Here is a 20,494-nt window from a genome sequence, read left to right as displayed (position 1 = left end):
GCAGCCAACAACTGCGAAGCATTGAGAACAGAACAGAGCTTGAGCAGCAAACGAGACACGACGCGACACGAGGCAAAAGCAGCAGCAGCAGCAGACACAGAGTCAGGCCGCGACGACAGGACAACGCCAACGTTATCCTTGTTGAGAGTTTCGCAATATATTTGTATTGCAGCAGTCTCAACGAAAGCGTCGAACCAACCTAATCGCATCGAACACCCGATTAAACGGTCAGAAAACTTCAGCAAAAAAATGCAATGACAATTTCTACACAAATAACACAAAATAAATGAACTAAAAAACACTTAAAGAAAAAACAAATAGTTTATTTGCCAATAAATAAATCCTTGAGTATAACTGTTGGTCCAGTGCGAACGTGTATCTTGTATAATTCTTGTATAACTTTCAATCAAACTTCAAGCAACAATCTAAGGAAAAGTGTTCGGCAACTGTCTCAATTATTTGCCATTACTTTAGGTACATTTTGTTTGTTTGCTTGCAGACGGCTGCTGCTGCTTCCTTTGAACTGAGCTATCTTTAATCAAAAAAAAAAAAATAATAAACAACAAAAAATCACGCCAACAACCCACCTAAACTTAACCAAACCTAAACCAAGCTCTCTGCTGGAGCACAACTAAAGGCAAACTCAACTACGTAAACTCGACTAAAACTGAAGCAGAAGCAGAAGCAAAAAGCTGTTAAAACTTTTACTTTTACTATTACTCGTACAAAACTAAACTAAAGAGGAACTGGCCAAAAGCCCAGCCGGGGCCAAGTTAGCAAAATGAACGACAGTCGACGCAACACGGCCACAGAATTTAGCTACATTCTTCAGCGTCAGGTGAGTCAATGCCAATGTCTACTGTACTCCACTGTAATTACACTGTACAATATATGCACTTACAATTACTACAGTTTGATATGAGCCAGTTTTTGGCGTCCCAGCTTGACTTCAACCAAGCTCGTACTAGTAGTTCTTTTGTTGCACACTAATTGCACCCACTCGGATGCGCCAGCCAACGCAGGAAACCCAACTAATTGCACACACACGGACTAAACTGGGGGGCTATTACCCAGATGAACCTCTCTCCTACAGCGCTTTGACAGATCTGCTTCGCCTACAGGGCAAATTTAATACATTTTCGCCTTCTTCTTGTCCACATTGTGGCAATCTTACACAATTTATATCGTCAACATGTTGTGGCTTGTCAAATGAATTGTTAATAAACAACAGCCCTTGTCAATCCATCAAAATGTACCCATCCATGGAAACCATCCTGGAAACCATCCTTCCTTCTCCCGCAGGCGTTTTGCATACACCAATCTGGCTGCAGGATTTCGGCAGCTGCCGATGCTCGAGCCCCGATGCCACAATGGATTATGCTCAATAATCCCTTAAGCTCGTTATGGATTCCATTTCATTCCTTTCGCTTTCTGAAATTGGCTTGCGTGTCCGCCATACACACACACGCATACAAGCATACACGAGGACGAAAACTGTTAAATCAATTTGTTTTCATTCACCCACTGCCAACTGGCACGAAAACGCTTTCCCAGCGATGTCCCAACCCCAACAGGACCTTTACCGTCCTCCCAACTCAGGCAATGACACATTACAATCATCAAATCGTGTCCTGATTGAGTGATAATCCAAATCACAATTCACAACATGCCACGGCCCTGGTATGATTAATGGCTAGATCCCACTACACAGGCAGAACAAACAGAAGTGTTCTGAGGATAGAAATTCGAAGATTCATTGTCTCTCCGATGGCCTTTATGGGGCGAGAACTTTTGTGAGGAAGGAACGCAGCGAACTTTTTAGGGACTTTAAACTTCAGTGGAAAATTTAATTAAGCCTTAAGCTCCCAAGAGTGCCGCTCGCATACTTGATAACAAAATCAATAAGAGGCAAGAGCGAACACGACCTTTAATTACACAACACATACTCGAGTGGAGGAGGATTTATGAGGCCTGCTCCACAAACCGATGAGTGGAGCCTGACTTGCACTTGCCTCATCCGCATCCGCATCCGCATCCTCATCTCTGCCGCATCCCCATCCACTTAATCGCCACGTTTAGTATTCAAGGCATGTGGCGCCCTGGCATCTGCTGGCTGGCCTTGGCCAGGCTGGCTGCTGTGCCAGCTGAGGCATCAAATAAGAATGTCAGCAACAGCAACAGCAGCAGCAGCAGCAGCAACAGGAACCGTGATAGGGACAGGGATAGGGAGAGGGACAATGACAATGACGCCCACGATGAGATAACAGAAATCAATGTCAGGGAGGCATCAGCCAGTGCACTGGCTAAACTCGGACAGACTGGGCGTCCCTCCCCCACTCCCTCCCACGCCCCAACAATTAACTTCTATTAGAATTTCAAATTGGCCACTAAGCCCCATGAACGTTTAATTCAATCCCAATACCAATCCCAATCCCAATTGACCCAATTAAATCCAACGTCACTCGGGCCAAAAGAAGACAACGGAAAACTGAACAGGAATACCCAATTTAAATAATTTTCAAATCCAATGGCTATTGATGGCTGTCAGCAGACCCAAACCGGCAGGGAGACTACTTCTACGTCTACAACTAAGTGGATGATGGAGTGTGGGTACGGGTGCACGAGTGGATGAGTGGTGTGTGCCAGGCACTCGAGCTGAAAGTGAATTGTGGTCGAGCAAGTGTCAAGTGCACATTGTGTGGAGGCGTACCATGTGGCGTATGCGTAATGTGTCTGAAGAATTATGCAATGCACACAAAACTGTTGCATACCTGGATGGGTTGGAGCCTAGCCTGACAGGCAATCAAAACGAGTCGCAAATCTCATCCGTGGCCCCTGCCTTAAGCCGTCGTCGTGGTCGTTGGCAGGTTCATCTATCCATCTCGTGGGGATCTGGGCATCGGTGGGTGGTCTGCATTGTGTGTCCTAAATGGTTTCGATTTCCCGTTTGCCTTGCAAAGCGATTTCGGCTCTCTGATGGATTCTTCCTCACCCGCCGAGCGCGCTTTCTTTGTGGGGGAAACAATAAAAGCAAACGCGTTCTGGGCCACTGTGTTTCTGTATATGTATCTGTGGCTGTGGCTGTGGTTGTGGCTCTGTCTGCATCTCTGAAATTGACGAGGGAAACGATAAAAAGTAAAGATACTCGTATTCAACCATCCACTGAGCCCCGCGCATTTGCCACAGCGGAAGGGGAGTGCAGATATATTGTATACACACGTGTTCCATAAAGATACATATATGCGCACACTCGTATAAAGATAGAAAATATATGTATTTCACATGCGAATAAATTGGGATTGTTTTTTCGATCCGTCGCCCCCTCAATTTTGGTATGCAATGCACATATGTATATATTCGTATTCTCGTATTCTTGCATGTTTTTGTTTTTCTGATTTGATACATATTTTTGTTTGATTTTTTTTATGGGGCATGGAATTGGACTGCTGGTGCTATGACAGCCGCGCTCAATGGCTATGAAGTGAACTCGACTTTAATGGTTAACAATTTGATTCTTATTCATTTCAACAGGGCAGCGATGTGTCCGTTGCCGAGGCCTATGCATTCGACGACTTCAACAATTTAATGAAGGTAAAATTTGACCTACATTCCTAGTCATTCTTCTAGTCCCCAGCTGCACTCGCACTGCCATTCGTAGTAGTCCACATTCACATATAGTACTATTCCTCTTCACATTCATTAAATTCCAAGTGCCGCCTTCACATATACATATGTACCCAGAGAACGAGAACGAGAATGAGTCAGAGTCAGAGAGCGGAAGGAACATTTCAGGCATTCTGGCCGCGACCTTTTCCGAGGTCTTTTGGGTGTCCGACTGCCATTCGTGGTCCAAACTGCTCTTGGTCTCTGGACATCAAAAGAATTTTCTTATTAAGAAATATTTTCCTGTCGCTGCTGTTCTACTCTGTAGACTTTGCCTTCGTGCGCTCATTATTAAATATTGCATCAAACAAAATCTCGTACCAGTTGATAACGATGATAAATTACAATCAAAAATGTACCATATTTCTTTCGAGGTGGAAAGAAACATTCATTGGAGTGAAACAAAGAAGAGGTGCCAGTACATAATTTGGAAATAAGTACAAACTCAGCCGTCCAAAAGTGAGGACCACAAAACAAAGGGATAAGCTGAAGCTTAGAACAGAAAATAACACCAGAGAATGTCAGCCACAAAAGGGATTTCCTCTACATGCTTGCTTTTTTGGGGGGGAAAACGGGGAAAGGAAAGCAATAAATGTTGGCCTAGAACTTGAAGAACGGAACATTGTGTAATATTTGATGCATTACCATGCATAAGTAAGGAATTTCATTCGGATCCCTCTCTCTCTGGAGCCCGTTGTGTGGGTGGGTGGCTTTTGTTGTTTTCTTAGGCCCTCGCACCGAAAGTTTTGCTGTTGGCGAAGCCATTAGGCAGCCAAGGCTGTCCGAATTCCGACATTAAAAGTAGCCGGGATGGGTGTACGGTGCGGAAAAGGAGTCCTGATTGTTTGCTCAACTAATGGCCGCGTCGCCACCAAGGCAAATTGCCAATAGTTGAGACGCTCTCAACCACCTCGTGGCTGGTTCTCAATTAGGCTTTTCTGTGGGCCACAGTCGAAGATGGCTGATTAATTGCAGTAGAAAGCAGTTAAAAGGAACGGCAGAAATTGAATTAAGCACTGAAAATGCCAGTCAAAATGTGAAGGACAGGTCGAAACCTACCATTTCAAAACTACCTCTAGACTGTGCGCCATTTGGCTGCCTTGCATGTTTGTGTTTGCTTTGGCACCGCATGGAGATAGCGGGGGGGAGCCGGGGTGAGCCATGGGCTCTGTTTGTCTATCCTCATGTGTGCAGGCAGCCCAGGCAACGGCATGGCGGTGGCAACAATTGCAACGATGTCGACACGTTGTGTCAATATTTCCCCCCCCCAGCCAAAACACAAGCTGCAGTGAAAAAGTTGAGCAATTCCTGCGGCGAGTGTCACGTTAACATTTTGCCACTCGCATCATTTTGGGTCCCGGCTCCCCTGTTAGCATAAACCATTCACCCCATGTCCATGCCCACCGGCACAGTGTTTGCCTAAACGCTTCCATTAAAGTGAAAATTGTTACTCCCATTGTGTTGCTTTCTTTCGTTGTAATTTCATTAGCCAAGCCCGGACTAGCCAAAAATATTTGTCCATTTTTAATCAAACAATTTCCTTGGGCTATTGCAGCATCCCTCGTGGGGTATATAGGCACTTGGTTGGGATAGGAATACAATATAAAGAGGAGGGAGTGCTTTGTATTGATCCCTGCAAAATACAAAACACAAGCTATGGCAAATATATCGCAATATAAATAGAGGGTACATTTGATTCGATCATTAAGTTAGATGTACCAGCAACAGGAAATGAGGACGAGAGTTGGAGAGGCAGGAGCAGGGTGTGCGGGTTCCCCAAACACATGAGTGTTATTAATTAAAATCGTGCAGTGCATGAAATGGTTTGTTTGCCATCAGGCCCGGCCCACTCTCTGGACCAGGTCGGAATCGTTTTGGCTTGGCGTGATTTCAGGCTTCTGGATTCTCATGGAGATTGCCTTCAGTGTTTCGGGTCTCAGGTCTCAGTGTTCCTATTTTTGTTTGCCTTCGACAGTGTTTGTCTTTTATTAGAAAGGTTTTGTTAGACAGGACAGGTACATATATTTGCTGGGATGGCCTGCATGGGCAGAGGGGACCGGGACCGTATACGTGAGCATCCGAGAAAGCCTCGAACACTTTTCATCTCTTGTTCGCAGTTCCCTGTTTCTCTGTTTCTCTGTTTCCCTTTTTTCCATTTTCTTTTCGTTGTTGCCTTTTTCCTGCTTTACACGCTGATTCCTCAATCGAGTTTCGACTGAGATTTTTTTCGGCCGTTTTCGCTTTTTCCTTTTTAGCAATTAATTGGATTTGCAAGGTTTAATTGCTGACAAGGGAATGCCGACAAATTATTTATGAGAATTTTTACTGGAAATTCAAGGAGGCTTTTATGTGCATAAATATTCGTTGGCCCGGCCCAAAAGTGCGGACAGCACAATTGTCCTGCATCAGACTTCCGGTTGCCGGCTCTCGGCTCCGACTCCTTTTTATACCCGATACTCAAAATGAGTATTGGGGTATATTAGATTTGTGGTAAAAGTGGATGTGTGTAACGTCCAGAAGGAATCGTTTCCGACCCCATAAAGTATATATATTCTTGATCAGCATCAATAGCCGAGTCGATTGAGCCATGTCTGTCTGTCCGTCTGTCCGTCCGTCCGTCTGTCCGTCTGTCCGTCTGTCCGTCTGTCCGTCCCCTTCAGCGCCTAATGCTCAAAGACTATAAGAGCTAGAGCAACGATGTTTTGGATCCAGACTTCTGTGATATGTCACTGCTCCAAAAATATTTCAAAACTTTGCCCCGCCCACTTCCGCCCCCACAAAGGGCGAAAATCTGTGGCATCCACAATTTCAACGATACGAGAAAACTAAAAACGCAGAATCGTAGAAGATGCCTATATCTTCTAGAGTGCAAAATCTGAACCAGATCGTATAATTATTACAGCCAGAATCACGAAAACAATTTCACTCTTTCTCGCTCTGTCTCACTCTAACACACAGGTTTCATGGTCGGTTTTGCCAATTGCAAAATATGAGTTCAAGGATCTCAGAACCTATAAAAGCCAGAGCAACCAAATTTGGTATCCACACTCCTGTGATATCGGACCTTGACCGTTTCCTGTCCAAATTTCGCCACACCCCCTTCCGCCCCCGCAAAGGACGAAAATCTGAGGCAACCACAAATCTCAGAGACTATTAAGGCTAGAGTAACCAAATTTGGTGCACACACTCCTTTAAGATGTCCCTATAAAACGTATATCTCAAAATTTCGTCCCACCCCCTTCCGCCCCCACAAAGGACGAAAATCTGATGCATCCACAATATTGCAGATTTGAGAAAACTAAAAACGCAGAATCATAGATAATGACCATATCTATTAGATTGCTGAATCTGGATCAGATCAGACCATTTTTTAGCCAAAAGGAACAAATCAATTTGCAGTGGCTACGCAGCGCCCGACGTCACGCTCAGACTGATTTTCTGTCTCTCTCGCACGCACTCTTTGTCGTGTCGTTTTATATTAGCGGCGTCTGCCGGAGGAGAGCCATACTGACTTAGTATCGGGTATAACCGTAGAGTTGCGGTGTCCGCAGCAACTCACAACGTTCCCCCTCGTTGATATATGAATAATTCCATTCCCAAAAATATGCTCGATTGCACAACGACAACAGACTTTGTTCATTCATACATATCATTTATTTATGATAATCTGTGAGGATAGTTTCATTCAGGTTGAGGGACAAGTGGCAATAAAAATGTAATGTAGGGGTAATGTTTCCAATGATAAAATAATCAAGTCAACTGGCTATAAATTATCCCGTTTAGTGTGCGGCATTGTTTCTCCCACTCGTATCGCATCACCCGCTCCATTACGGAGTGGAGTGGGTTCCCGGAGCTTTGAAAGGCGAGGATAGCGCACAGCCCTGCAGCCCTGCACCCCTCAGACTCGAGATTAACGTTGGCCCATTGGCCTTCTCCATTTGCCATTCGACGCGGCAATTTGTTTTTCCTGTGCGAGGGTAGCGGGGAAACGGGGACAGAGGCCAGGAGACAGAAAACGGAGGACAGAAACAGGACGTCTGACAACGGATACTTTGTAATTTCATTTGGCCGCAGCTGCTGCTGCCGCTGGTCGCAACCTTGCCAGGATGCTCCACCCTTGGCATTGGATTCTTGGCACTGCCACTGGCTCTGACACTGAAGTGTGGCGAGGCCCAGGCCCGTTCTTCATAATTAGCCATTTTCTTTTGATACTCAACGGCACTTTGCCAGGCGGAATGGGTGTCGTGTCTCTCAGAGGCGACCTTTGACGCCACTTAATTGAATTGAAAGCTCAACTCAACTCAACTCGCGCGTAATTTGCCTTTGGAAATGTTCATTACCCATCGCCTGTGCCGACACCTTCGCCCACGACAATCATTTTAAAGTAGTGCGCGGGAAATATTTACGCTTCCTCACTCTTAAAGGAGGAGCGGAGTGAGGTTCTAGTTCTTGATGCGAAACTTTTCCGGCTTTTGTTTGCTGTTTCACTGTTTACTGTTTGAATTCTCCAAAGTTAAGTTGGGAAAACTTCTTTAATTGCCAGCTAGCTGGCAGAACTTTTCCCCGAATTCGGCTTTATCCCTTCTGGTTTTCTTTCTCTCCCTTCTTAGTCATGTGGGGCTGTAAACGTCACACCCTGCCCATCCCCATCCCCATCCCCGTTCCCTTTTTTATTCGGGCCACAGCAGCATTGGCCAGCCTTTCGTGACTTTATGACGTGGCTGAGGAATTTTATTTATGTTTATGTTAGGGCTCTTGATATAAAATTGTCTTTTATGGCAGCCAGGCGCGGAGGGGGGTAGGGTGCCGTTGGCGGTGCCGGTGCCATGCCAGTTGGATTGGTATCGAAACAATGGCACAAGCCACATACAACTCATACTCTAACCGACACCGACACCAAGTGATTCTGGCACAACCGCAATTTACGATACGGATACGAGCTTACCTTTGGCAAGGATGTTGCGTATACGCAACGCTGACTGGTGGTAGATGGGGTGGTGGCTCTGGTGGCTTTGCTTTTGATGTAAAGAGCCACTCGAGGCAATCAACGTGCAATATTAGACAGGAGCGAGGCGAGCTACAAAGAGAGCACTAGAGAGACCAATTTCTATCTTTCCCCAATGCTTTTGTTTCTCCCCTTCCCCATTTCCTAGAACAACCATCAGCCGACACATCAGCAACAGGGACAGCAGCCACAGCAACAGCAGCCGCAGCAGCAGCAGCAGCAACAAAATCCTTCCCAGCAACGGCAGCAGCCACAGCAACCACAGCATGATGCCACGCTGGTCGACACATTGTCCTCGTTGCCACAGGCCTCGTTCAACTATATCAACTCCATTGTAGGCAGTGGCGTCATTGGCATACCATACGCCCTGCACCGGGCCGGGTTCGGCCTGGGCCTGGCCCTGCTCATCCTCGTCGCCTACATCACCGATTACTCACTCATCCTAATGGTGAGTACAGCAAATTGCTCGTTAATTCCGACGAGCAATCGAACTGCGCAAATTGGGGCAGCCTCGAAGCAGGTTTTAAAGTTGAAATCTAGACAAATCCATACCGAATGCCATTCCGTTGGGCATTTGGATATTCTGCATAATCAATGAGAGTCCAAAGCACACACAGCCACCCAACCGCCCACCCATCTGCTCGTGTGTACAACCGTTTAATAGCCGTTCCACTTACAGGTCAGATGCGGCCACATTTGTGGCAGGTTCAGCTATCCGGGCATCATGGAGGCTGCCTACGGGAAGTACGGCTACTACCTGCTCTCCCTGCTCCAGTTCATGTATCCCTTTCTGGGTGAGTAAAGATTTCCGTGGGTCGCTCCGTGGGTCGGTCGTCTGTCATGCGAATACACACAATATCCTCCTCCCTTCAATCTCCGCTCCGCTCTTTATAGCCATGATATCGTACAACGTTGTCGTGGGCGATACCCTGTCCAAAGTGCTCGTTCGCTTCTTCCCCTCCTGGGGCGCCTCGATGGGCGCTGTTCGACTGGGCGTGGTCTTCTTTGTCAACGTCGGCGTTGTGATGCCCCTCTGCCTGTACAAGAACGTCTCCCGCCTGGCTAGGGCCAGCTTCATCAGCCTGGCCTGCGTCGTCTTCATCCTGTTTGCCGTCATCATCAAGCTCATGTCCGGCGATTATAAAGTGTAAGTGTGTTGGCTCTTCCCCTAGCTCTACTTCCTATATATATTTATACTTCCTATATCAATCGACACAAAGAAGCGTGGGAGCTTGGCAGGTGATAGGTTAATAGTTATCCTTGATTGGCTGTAGGGGACTTTTTCCGTGAGAATGGGAATGGAGGTTGAAGTTTCCCTAAGAGGGGGGATTAAGATTAAACCCATTTACTCCTTAAACCACTAAGTTTTCTGTAAAAGAGAAGCTATACCCTAATGTTTCTTAGTCTTCCGAGACTGATGATAGCCTGAGTTGTCAGTAACGTTCTGTACCACGTCAATTAAAAAGATAATTAGCAACTGAAGCCATTTGTTTTAAAAGCCATTTATAAAAATTACCAAACTGAACGTGAACACTTAATGATTTATTTGCATTTTAATTACAAATTGTCTACCTCCAGCCACCATCTGAGCTGCAGTTGAGTTAGGGGCTGCGATTGGCGGTAGGGTAGGTGGTTCACGGCGGTGGTTCTTTAGTGCCAAGCTAAGTGCCGCTTTAGTGCTTTCAAATCTGTGGCAACTGCCCAGGGCGGTGGCTACTGGTGGAGCTGCTTCTGGGGACGCTCAGCTCATGAAATTTAGTGTTGGGCCACTTGTTTGCCTTTTATGGCTTTTCATTAGTCGAGTCGAGTCGAGGAGTCTGTTGCATCGGCAACTTAGTTGTATGCATACATACATAGCCATGCATATACTATATACATATAAACCAACATAGCTGGGGTGGGGTCCCATGACCAGCAGCTTAGTCGAGCAACACTTTCTCTGCCACTTTTCAGGGCCACCGAAAAGGGGAGCTGCATATTCAGATTCAGCTTCAGCTTTAGTTTCAGATTAAAAAAGTGGTTGGGGGGAGGGCGTGGGGCAGCTCGGTTCACCCTTGAATGTTGCGTCTGTTGCGGGGCATAAAATTTAAATAAATTTCCAATTTGCGGCCTGCCCCACTGTTACGTTGCTTCCTATCTTCCCGCCAGAGCATTTGTTTTTTTTTGTTTTTTTTTTTTGCTTATTCCGTATGCGAACATTTCACGTTTCTCAGAGCCAGCGAAATGTTAATTTGGTGTTAACTTTTGAGTAATATTTCTTGGGAAAAAACCTTTTCCTCGTTTCCTCTTCTCCCCTACCTACGATCTTCTCCCTCCTTACACCTTTTCCCCTCTCTGTTTGCCCTTTGATGAATGTATTTCCAGAACGGACACTGCGGATTCGTGGAGCTTTGCTAACTCGGATGTCATACCAGCCACGGGCATCATGGTCTTTGGTGAGTTGCCAGTGGATTCCATCCACCATTTCCATTTCCATCTACATCTCCATCCATCTGTCGAGTGGTCAATTTCGTATCTGGTATTTGTGTTTGTCTGGACTGCAGCTTTCATGTGTCATCACAATACGTTCCTCGTTTATCAATCGATGCGCGACGCGACCATGGAGCGCTGGGAGAAGGTAACCCACATTTCGATTGGTTTCGCCTGGACTGTGGCGGCCCTGTTCGGCATCGCTGGATACTCCACCTTCCGTGCCCTGTCCCAAGGTGAGAAAGAGAGGGAGACTGGGAGTGGGAGTGGGAGTGAGGGCTCCTGGGATTGACGTAAATTGCATTTAATTGCATTGACAGGCAATTTGTAGAGTTTCCTTGTTTTCCCTTTTCCCATTTCCATTTCGTTTTCGGTTCGGTTCAGTTCTTATCTGAGGATGGGCTATCACAATTGTATGCCTGGGTTCTCCTCAGATCTCTCATCTCACTGTACTGTTTTTTCGCAGGCGACCTCCTGGAGAACTATTGCTGGGATGACGACCTGATGAACTTCTCGCGTGTACTCTTCTCCATTTCCATACTGCTGACTTTTCCCATCGAATGCTTCGTTTCTCGAGAGGTTAGCCCACTCATCCTCCTGTTTATTTGCACAGTCCACTTGAGAACACTTCTGCTACATTTATTTCCCGTTTTGCTCTGGCATTTCTTTCCGTTTCTGTCGGCCAGATTGTACGCGCATTAGTCCATCGGTTCGTGCTGAAGGAACCCATCAGTGAGTTTACCCAGGACAAGGACCCCAACTTGGAGAAGGGAGCCATCATCGATGAGTACTCGAAAGCCATTACCATGGCCATCGTCTTCAGCGCCTTCATCATATCGCCCATGACCGACTGTCTCGGCTCGGTGCTGGAACTCAATGTGAGTTTGCTTTTTCGAATGGACCCTTTCCATCCTTGAACCCCAAAACATTGTACCCCTGACCAGTACTTGTCAAGTATGTACTTGTACTTCTTAGGGGGCTGAATCTATAGCCAACAGTGCTAAATGCTCTTCGGATATTTTCCAAACAAACCACATGGAGAGATGATAAAATCCCCCCGCATACAATATTTATATACGTTATGCAACAGTAAAGTTCTCCTACTCTTTTAAATCCACAAGTAAAGTTCTCCATTGAGAGCTAAGAAATGTTTATTAACTTTAGCAAACCTTTCCAAGAGATCCCATGGTCCCATACACAATTTTAGGCCCTTTTAGTTTTGTACTTTTATGTAAATTTATGTCGGCACTCACACGCACGCATTTTTAGGGTCTCCTGGCAGCCATACCCCTGGCTTATATACTGCCCGGGCTGGCCTACATCCGGATGGAGCCGCACGCCCTCTTCAGCCGCGAGAAGCTGCCCGCCCTGGGCCTGGTGGTGTTCGGTGCCCTGGTGACCATCCTGGGAGCTGCGGTGCTGCTGCCCGGCCTAATGGGCGATGATTGTCGGTCGGATATTGTGCTGGGCTACTGCCGGCAGGAGTTCCAGAATGCCACCGCCGATGTGGCCTCCTCAAAAACGGTGGATTAGTCCGGGCGATAGGAAGGGTAATGGGAACGGAATCGAAGCCAAAACGCATTACTTCAGGCCATTAGTAGTTGCAAGTCGGCGGGCTGGGATCATTGTTGTGTTCGTATTTAGGTTTGGAGCTCTTGATTTTACTCTCGGTTTTACAGCTGCACCTTCGCAAAGAAAGAAACTTGTACCTGAGCCTCAGATACTCAAAAAGCACGAGTATCTGTGGAAGTAAGTAGTAGGCAAAGTACTGTATGGTACAGTGGGAAATGGGAAGTGATACGAGTGAATCTCAGTACAAAGGCAAGGAATTTTCTCTCTCCCTGATCGAGTAACCCCGGTCTGGTTATACTAATGCACCCGAAAATCAAAAACCCATTCGTTTGTACATTTCGTTGGATCCCACTTGATGTTGATGTTGTTCAGCCCCAGAATACTGATGTAGTGAAAGTTCCTCGATGTATTGTATCCCATTAAAAGCAAGAATTCCAAAACCAAATCAAACGAAACTAGAACTAGATGTTATCCGTAGCTTTAGCGTATTCAGAAACTATTTGGGCACCAATATACACCTGCAATCCATTCCATTGAGAAATACGAGTATGAATCCAAAGTTGAGAATCAAATCAAAATCAAACAAAGTATTATTAAAACATAAATTTGTAACTATGTATATGTATAGTATGTATGTTATCGGATCATATTGCAACGTTTTATATATGTATATGTATGTACTATATATGTCTACAGACATACAGACAGAGAATCGCTTTGGCTCCCAGACACGAAGAAGCTTTATCCAAACATACAATCCTTTCCATATACAAATCTCCTACGCATCGATCGGACAACAGTTTTGAGTTGTTAACAGCACTGAATTCTATTTTGAATTAACTTATACTTATACATATACACATATACACAGACACTCAGAGATTTATATATACACATAGATAGGTATATTTTTGTACAACTCTTGGTTTATATTGCACGATATTATGTACATAACAACAACTACTGCATTTTTGGAAGTGATTCAAGTTTTTACATTTGGTCAAACCAACAACACACAACGCTTTCCATCACAATCACTCACTTCTTACCTATGCTCTGGCTAAGAGAACCAACCAACTGAAGACACTGCAGACCCAAACCCACGATCGACTCTACTCTAAGAGCTTAGACACAACATATCATGGCCAAGGAACACAGGACACAACCAAGGGCTTTTCTAAGATACTATTTACAAGATCTACAATAACCAACTGAAACTATCGCTTATACACAAGGAAAACGGAAATCGGAAAACAGAAACAAATTTCTCTTGTATATACACTCTATTCTATACAACTGCTTTTTCGTATGATATCTCTCATATATATGTATTCCATTCGCCAAACAAATCTCGTTGTTTCTTTATATCAAATATAGCTACATGGTGTGGGGATGATAACTCTTTAAATTAGGGAATACAACACACGTTGTTGATCGAATAGAACCAAAATGGGAATCGAATAAACGTACTATGATTATAATTGTATTATGCATGTACTTAGTACGTATCGTATACCAAATTATACCAATATGCATCTATATAGAAAATTGTTTAGAATCGAATTATCTGGGACGATGGATCATAGCATTTGTTGCGAATATATAGGAGTTATACTAATTTATATACGAGTGCATACACCAAAGATAACCAAAGCAAACCAACTCGGATCAAAGTTCATTCAAATAATATGTTTAGATAAGCATATGAAATTCAACAGCAAGATATATGTACTTACAATAATAAAGAATGTATTTTAGAAATATGCTAAAAAAACAAAAACAAAACAAGAAAAACTGCGGTTTTCCTGCACAAACATTTCTCCGTCTTATCATCCCCGAAGATAGACCGCGCGTTCGTTCCCAGAGGTTTCCGAATTGTGGTCTCTGCTGATAGCAGGAGGCGGTTTGGGGGGTATAAAAGGCTAGACAGTCCATTGGAGAGTCACAGTTGTGAAGTCTCATAGCTTCCAGTGACACCGCTCTGCCAAGCAAGTCTATCTCGTGATCCTCCTCCCGGTACCAGGTACACCTCCAATCATACGACATGGCTGACAAAAAGAATCTTCTGCTGCTCTTCGAGCATCCCACCGAGCCCGTGTTCATGGACAAGGGCAAAACGGTGACAGTCTTCGATGTGCCGGACTCCTTCCTCACCGACCGCTACCGTCCCATCAGCAACGAGGTGCAGAGCCGTGTCGGCGAGAAGGTGGAGCAGCGGGTACCGGTGCGTGAGATCTCCATTCCGGATTTACGCATCCCCATGTCTCTGGGCCGTGACGAGCAGTTCTCCCTGTTCCTGCCCAAGCACCGTCGCATTGCCGGCCGCCTGATCGACATCTTCATGAACATGCGCTCCGTGGACGACCTGCAGAGCGTGGCCGTCTACGCCAGAGATCGTGTCAACCCGGTTCTTTTCAACTATGCCCTGTCGGTGGCCCTGCTCCATCGTCCGGACACCCAGGGTCTGGATCTGCCCTCCTTCTCGCAGACCTTCCCCGACCGCTTCATTGATTCCCAGGTTATGCGCCAGCTCCGGGAGGAGTCGTTTGTGGTGCAATCCGGCTCGCGGATGCCCATCACCATTCCCCGCGACTACACGGCCTCTGATTTGGATCCCGAGCACCGTCTCTGGTACTTCCGCGAGGATCTGGGCGTCAACCTCCACCACTGGCACTGGCATTTAGTCTATCCCTTCGAGGCCTCCGACCGCAGCATCGTCGCCAAGGATCGTCGTGGCGAGCTCTTCTACTACATGCACGAACAGGTCATCGCCCGCTACAACATGGAGCGTTTCAGCAACAACTTGTCCCGCGTCCAGCCGTTCAATAATTTGCGCGAACCCATTGCCGAAGGGTACTTCCCCAAGATGGACTCCTTGGTGGCTAGTCGCGCCTGGCCGCCGCGCTTCGAGAACACCAGTCTCAGCGACCTGAACCGCGAGGCTGATCAGTTGAATGTGGAGATCGGGGACCTGGAGCGCTGGCGCGATCGCATCTACGAGGCAATCCACCAAGGATTCGTCATGGATGTGAGTGAAATCTGCCCCTTCTGTCACCCAGAAGTATTAATTCAAATTTGTCTCTTAGGAGCGTGGCACACGCATTCCACTGGACGAGGCCAAGGGCATCGATCATTTGGGTAACATGATTGAATCCTCGATTCTGTCGCCGAATCGCGTTTTGGTAAGAATCATCTCTTCCCCTCCCTTTCTGAGAGATTAAAATATAGTACTGATGCTCCTTACATCCATGCTGCACTTTTCAGTATGGAGATTTGCACAACAATGGTCACACATTCATCTCGTACTCCCACGATCCGAGCAACAAGCACTTGGAATCCTTCGGCGTGATGGGCGATGTCTCCACGGCAATGCGTGATCCAGTCTTCTACAAGTGGCATTCGTACATCGATCGCATTTTCCAGGAGCACAAGTCTCGCCTGCCCGCCTACACCGATACCCAGCTCAACTACACGGGCATCTCGATCACGGGCATTCAGGTGGCCACCAATGGGGGACAGGCCAATGCCCTAAGCACCTTCTGGCAGCAGTCGGATGTGGATCTGTCCCGCGGCTTCGACTTCCTGCCCCGCGGCAATGTCTTCGCTCGTTTCAGCCATCTGCAGCATCTGCCCTTCACTTATACCATCAGCGTGAACAACGACGGAGGAGCCCAGCGCTTTGGCTATTGCCGCATCTTCATTGCCCCGAAGAACGACGAGCGTGGCCAGCCCATGCTGCTGCGGGAGCAGCGCCTGATGATGGTCGAGCTGGACAAGTTTGTGGTGTCGCTGAATCCCGGACCCAACACCATTCGCCGCCGCTCCACAGAGTCCAGTGTGACGATTCCTTTCGAGCGCACCTTCCGCAACCTGGACGCCAATCGGCCCACTGCCGGCTCGCCCGAGGAGCTGGAGTTCAACTTCTGCGGCTGCGGCTGGCCCAACCACATGCTCATCCCCAAGGGCCTGCCCGAGGGTCTTCGCTGCGATCTGTTCGTCATGATCTCCAACTACGAGAACGACAGGGTAAGTCAATACTTTACCCATCCCTGATAATCGTTAATCTGACCGCTCCTTGGGCTCTGATATAGGTTGACCAGCAGCTGGTAGGTCGCTGCAGTGATGCCGCCTCCTACTGTGGCGTCCGCGATCGCCTGTATCCAGATCGCCAGGCCATGGGCTATCCTTTCGATCGACTGCCCCGCACTGGAGCTGATCGTCTTGTCAACTTCCTAACTCCCAACATGAGCATCGTGGACGTGAACATACGTCACGAGAACCGCACGGTCACGCGCCCGACCCGCTGAATGAGCCGCTCCTGCCCTGCACTGCACTGATCCACATCCACCCTGACGACGGCCTTGCACATCACTAGATATACTCGTACTCTTATTACTTTTAGCAATCTATTGCATCTTTATTGAGCTACTAGCCCCAGAATAAACAAGACATCATGGCATTCCACAAAGACACTTTTGTTCTCAATTACGATTATTGCGGTGGCCTCTGGTGGTTGCGCTTATCAGCCTCAGCCTCTGCTTCAGTTTCAGAAAAGCTTTAAATGTTTGCCCCATGCGAATGGGCGGCTCAGTTCTGTTCCAGCGGATCCGGCGTCAAGTGCGAAAGTGAAACTGATTCCACCTCCGGAGATGATTCTCCAGTGTCTATCCCTGCTGCTGATAGCAGCCATAGGCGTAAGTGCGCCACCAAACATCTCACAAAGTGGCTAATCTATGATTCCCAATCCACCATCAAACTCTCCGCACCATTTCAGCACTCATCCGCTGCTGCCAACTATGACCTCGAGGCCAAAACGTTTATTGATCAGTCGAGTGCGCGCTACTACAAGTTTTACGATGAAATAGCCGCTGAGACGTACACGGCCAACAATGAGGACGACTTCGAGGCCCTATTCAGCAAGCTGACAAATGTGAAGAGGATTGCCGACGAGCTGGTCAGCATTTCGCGCCAGGCCAGCGGCTTCGACCTGAGCAGAGTCCAAAGCGTAGAGTCGAAGCATGCTCTTCAGGAATTGCGCAGCGTTGGCGATCTATTTGTGCTCGGTGACGACTACTTTTCGTCGGTGCAGATGAACCTGGTGGCCCTGCAGACCCTCTCAACGGACAAGGACATTGAGCCGTATCTGGGCGGGGCCAAAATGCCCGATGAGGACGACAGTCTCATTGCCTACTACCCGGACATACAGAAGATCGTGCAGCAGAGCAAGGACTCCGACGAACTAAAGTACTATTGGGAGACGTGGCGCGAGAAGAACCAGCTCTGGGCCTCGCTAAACTTCTACACCATCGTGCAGTCGTATCAGAAGGCGGCCAGGATTCTGGAGGTGCCTGTACATAAGCTCTGGTATCGCTTCGACAGCCACGAAATGCTGCAGCAGATGGAGCAGGCGATGGTGGAGCTGAAGCCCTTTTACCAGCAGCTACACTCCTTTGTCCGCCAGGAGCTGTTTAAGAAGTACGGATCGGATGTAATCAATCCCAATGGACCCATACCCGATCATCTATTTCAGCAGGTACTTGAGCAGGCCTGGGGTGCGGACAGTGTGCTGGAAGACTACTTTCCGCGCTCGGAGCTGCCGCAGTACGATGACTTTGTGAAGCATCTGAGTGCCAAGGCGCTGATCAATGAGTCCGAGAGCTTCTATACATCTCTGGGCTTTGAACCACTCTCCGCCGACTTTCACAAGAATCAGATCAAAGAGCCGAACGAAGACAAGCCGGACGACGACTGTCGGCCCTCCATCTTCGACCTGACGCCGCACGTATATCTCATGTACTGCGAGAAGGTCAGCTTTAGGAAACTGATGCAATACCACAGCCACATGGCCCGAGTTTACTACGCTAACCAGAAGAGCCAGCTTCCCTCGTACTATTTCAAGGCCTTCAATTTGGAGTTCCCTGTGGGTGAGGCGGTCGTCCTTTCTGCCTCGTCGCCCGCTCATCTGACCGGACGCGGACTGGCAAAGGGAGTGCAGTTCACCGAAAAGGCTCTGATGAATCGACTTTTCCGAATGGTGAGTCGCCTAGTTTCAGCTACTTGATTTTTCCACTAATCAAAGAATCCTCCTCCTGATTAGAGCATCCACACGGTTCTCAACATTCCCCTGTACTATGTGCACACCAAGGTGATGCATGATCTGCTGAACGACACCGTGGACATGGACACCGTCAACAGGCACTACTGGCGACTGCTGGAACTGCATGCGGGCATTGAGCCACCATCGGACCGCACGGAGGGAGCAATCGATTTCCCCTACAAGTTCTATGTGAACATCGATCAAAATTTCCAGACTCAGTGAGTGGCGTTCCATTCTAGTCGATAATATTCTTAGAAAGTTACTCAATTCTTTGCTTCGGTTGCAGGAAATTCATCTCCGAAATACTGGGCTATCAGTTCTATCGCGCCTTCTGCCAGAAGAGCCATCATAGGGGACAGCTCCACAATTGCGATTTCTATGGCAACAATGCAGTGGGAAATGATTTAAGGCATGGTCTTCTTTCTTTTTATAATCAAACCGTGAATTTATACAGATTTATTTTTCCAGATCAATGATGTCTTTGGGCTCTACAAGGCCCTGGAAGGAAGTTGTGGGCAAAATATTGCCCAATAACGCCAGCCTTAGCAGCCTAGCACTTCTGGAGTTCTATCAGCCCGTTTTTGATTGGCTAAAGAATCATAACCGGCAGGCAAATGCTAAAATTGGTTGGACCTCCACCAAGAAAAGTAAGTCAACTGGTTTTTGTTTATGTGTCTATCACATTGATGTGCTTTTTATTTCCAGAAATTGTTTGAAATGCTTCATTCTGTTGCTCTCTTTGATTGAAATAATAATTTAATCCAAAATATTAACGATTAAAATAAATTTAAATTTGAATTCAAATTAAAACGAACGTTTTGCAGTACTGGAAACTGTCAAGGAACCAGAAATTCTGGAACTAGTTCGCAGAGTTTTTTTTATCTCGCTTGCACTCACATTATTACGCAGGCAGTTGTATAAGAGGAGAAAACGTGTGTGAGAGTGAAACAAATATTGTAGTGTTAAGGCGCGTAAAATTCACGATTCAAATGTTTAGCGCGCACTCTTTTTTTTAAATAGGGTCGTTGAATGTTATTTCTTTTGCAAATTGCATGTATTGCTTAAGAACAATTTGCATAGAATTGGTAAAAAGTTAGTTTTACCTAAAGTTGCACAGAGATTGGAAGAATTTCCCAATGTACTGCCAGTCAGCCGTATAATCTGTTCCGGCTGTTGGCCGTTTTATGGCTACCCCGACCACAAATATCCGCTGGCGGGGCGGAGGTGGTGCCGTTCCAACCTCCAGACCAAGAGCCCTCGAAAAGCTGCTTTGCTTGAGTTGAAGTCTCGCAATCCGAAGCAATCCGAGAGCTAAGCCGTTCCCCCGCTGTGCGTTCGCCGCTTGATTGCGTCCACATCCACATCCGAGCCACTCTTGCAGCGATTGTCGCTAGGCAAGCACACTTTCTCACCGCTAGAAAGGAGATTTCCGCTGTCAGGGGTTAGGGTTAGGGTATGGCTGCATCGACTAGGCTGGATATCTGCCATACCGGACTTGGAGCTGGAGCTGTAGCTAGAGAGGCCTGCGCTTCGCTTCAGTTGCTTCGCGACAAGTCGTCGACAATGCACGGCTGGCGAAAGGTCAGCGATTCTGGGCCCCAGTCTCAGTGTCCGACTTCATGCGGTCATTAGCCACGACAAAGTCCAAGCCCATCAAATTGTGGAGCAATAGTGGAGAAGCCGTAGTC

At 47.1% G+C, this 20,494-nt stretch overlaps 3 protein-coding genes across 4 annotated transcripts; all 3 read left to right on the top strand.

Annotated features, from left to right (window-relative positions):
• Positions 1-43: 43 nt before the first annotated feature.
• On the top strand, positions 44-13,134 carry LOC4804568 (putative sodium-coupled neutral amino acid transporter 11). 2 transcript variants are annotated; one of them, XM_001361072.4, is made up of 11 exons: positions 44-227; positions 500-838; positions 3,532-3,591; positions 8,817-9,116; positions 9,348-9,462; positions 9,563-9,815; positions 11,033-11,103; positions 11,212-11,373; positions 11,604-11,716; positions 11,824-12,015; positions 12,407-13,134. In XM_001361072.4, exons 2-11 carry the CDS (start codon positions 782-784, stop codon positions 12,668-12,670), a joined length of 1,587 nt encoding a protein of 528 aa, XP_001361109.3. In that variant the 5' UTR covers positions 44-227; positions 500-781; the 3' UTR covers positions 12,671-13,134. The 2 variants fall into 2 exon arrangements, with proteins under 2 accessions (XP_001361109.3, XP_015040018.2); XM_015184532.2 differs by lacking the exon at positions 3,532-3,591 and having other exon boundaries at positions 44-838.
• Positions 13,135-14,628: 1,494 nt separating this feature from the next.
• On the top strand, positions 14,629-17,177 carry PPO2 (Prophenoloxidase 2). Its single transcript, XM_001361071.5, has 4 exons — positions 14,629-15,737; positions 15,796-15,891; positions 15,974-16,735; positions 16,801-17,177. The coding sequence occupies exons 1-4, from the start codon at positions 14,754-14,756 to the stop codon at positions 17,014-17,016; spliced, it is 2,058 nt and encodes a 685-aa protein (XP_001361108.2). The 5' UTR covers positions 14,629-14,753; the 3' UTR covers positions 17,017-17,177.
• Positions 17,178-17,202: 25 nt separating this feature from the next.
• Positions 17,203-19,616, top strand: Ance-4 (the record flags this gene model as incomplete). The annotated part of the gene is made up of 6 exons (XM_033377580.1): positions 17,203-17,403; positions 17,484-18,743; positions 18,807-19,024; positions 19,093-19,215; positions 19,275-19,453; positions 19,512-19,616. Coding segments are annotated over 6 exons (1,992 nt in total), but the record flags the coding sequence as incomplete, so codon positions are not given.
• Positions 19,617-20,494: the final 878 nt, after the last annotated feature.

The sequence above is a fragment of the Drosophila pseudoobscura genome, chromosome 3 (assembly GCF_009870125.1).
Source record: "Drosophila pseudoobscura strain MV-25-SWS-2005 chromosome 3, UCI_Dpse_MV25, whole genome shotgun sequence".
Classification (NCBI taxonomy): Eukaryota; Metazoa; Arthropoda; class Insecta; order Diptera; family Drosophilidae; genus Drosophila; species Drosophila pseudoobscura.
This window is presented reverse-complemented; position numbering and strand designations above follow the sequence as displayed.

What these genes read in the sequence shown, in the direction of transcription:
- LOC4804568 (XM_001361072.4), top strand. Translation starts at nt 782, where the DNA reads ATGAACGACAGTCGACGCAACACGGCCACAGAATTTAGCTACATTCTT. An exon ending in GTTCATGTATCCCTTTCTGG is followed by an intron (nt 9,463 to 9,562) that starts GTGAGTAAAGAT and finishes CGCTCTTTATAG; the next exon opens with CCATGATATCGTACAACGTT. An exon ending in CTTCCGTGCCCTGTCCCAAG is followed by an intron (nt 11,374 to 11,603) that starts GTGAGAAAGAGA and finishes GTTTTTTCGCAG; the next exon opens with GCGACCTCCTGGAGAACTAT.
- PPO2 (XM_001361071.5), top strand. Translation starts at nt 14,754, where the DNA reads ATGGCTGACAAAAAGAATCTTCTGCTGCTCTTCGAGCATCCCACCGAG. An exon ending in ACCAAGGATTCGTCATGGAT is followed by an intron (nt 15,738 to 15,795) that starts GTGAGTGAAATC and finishes TTTGTCTCTTAG; the next exon opens with GAGCGTGGCACACGCATTCC. An exon ending in TGTCGCCGAATCGCGTTTTG is followed by an intron (nt 15,892 to 15,973) that starts GTAAGAATCATC and finishes TGCACTTTTCAG; the next exon opens with TATGGAGATTTGCACAACAA.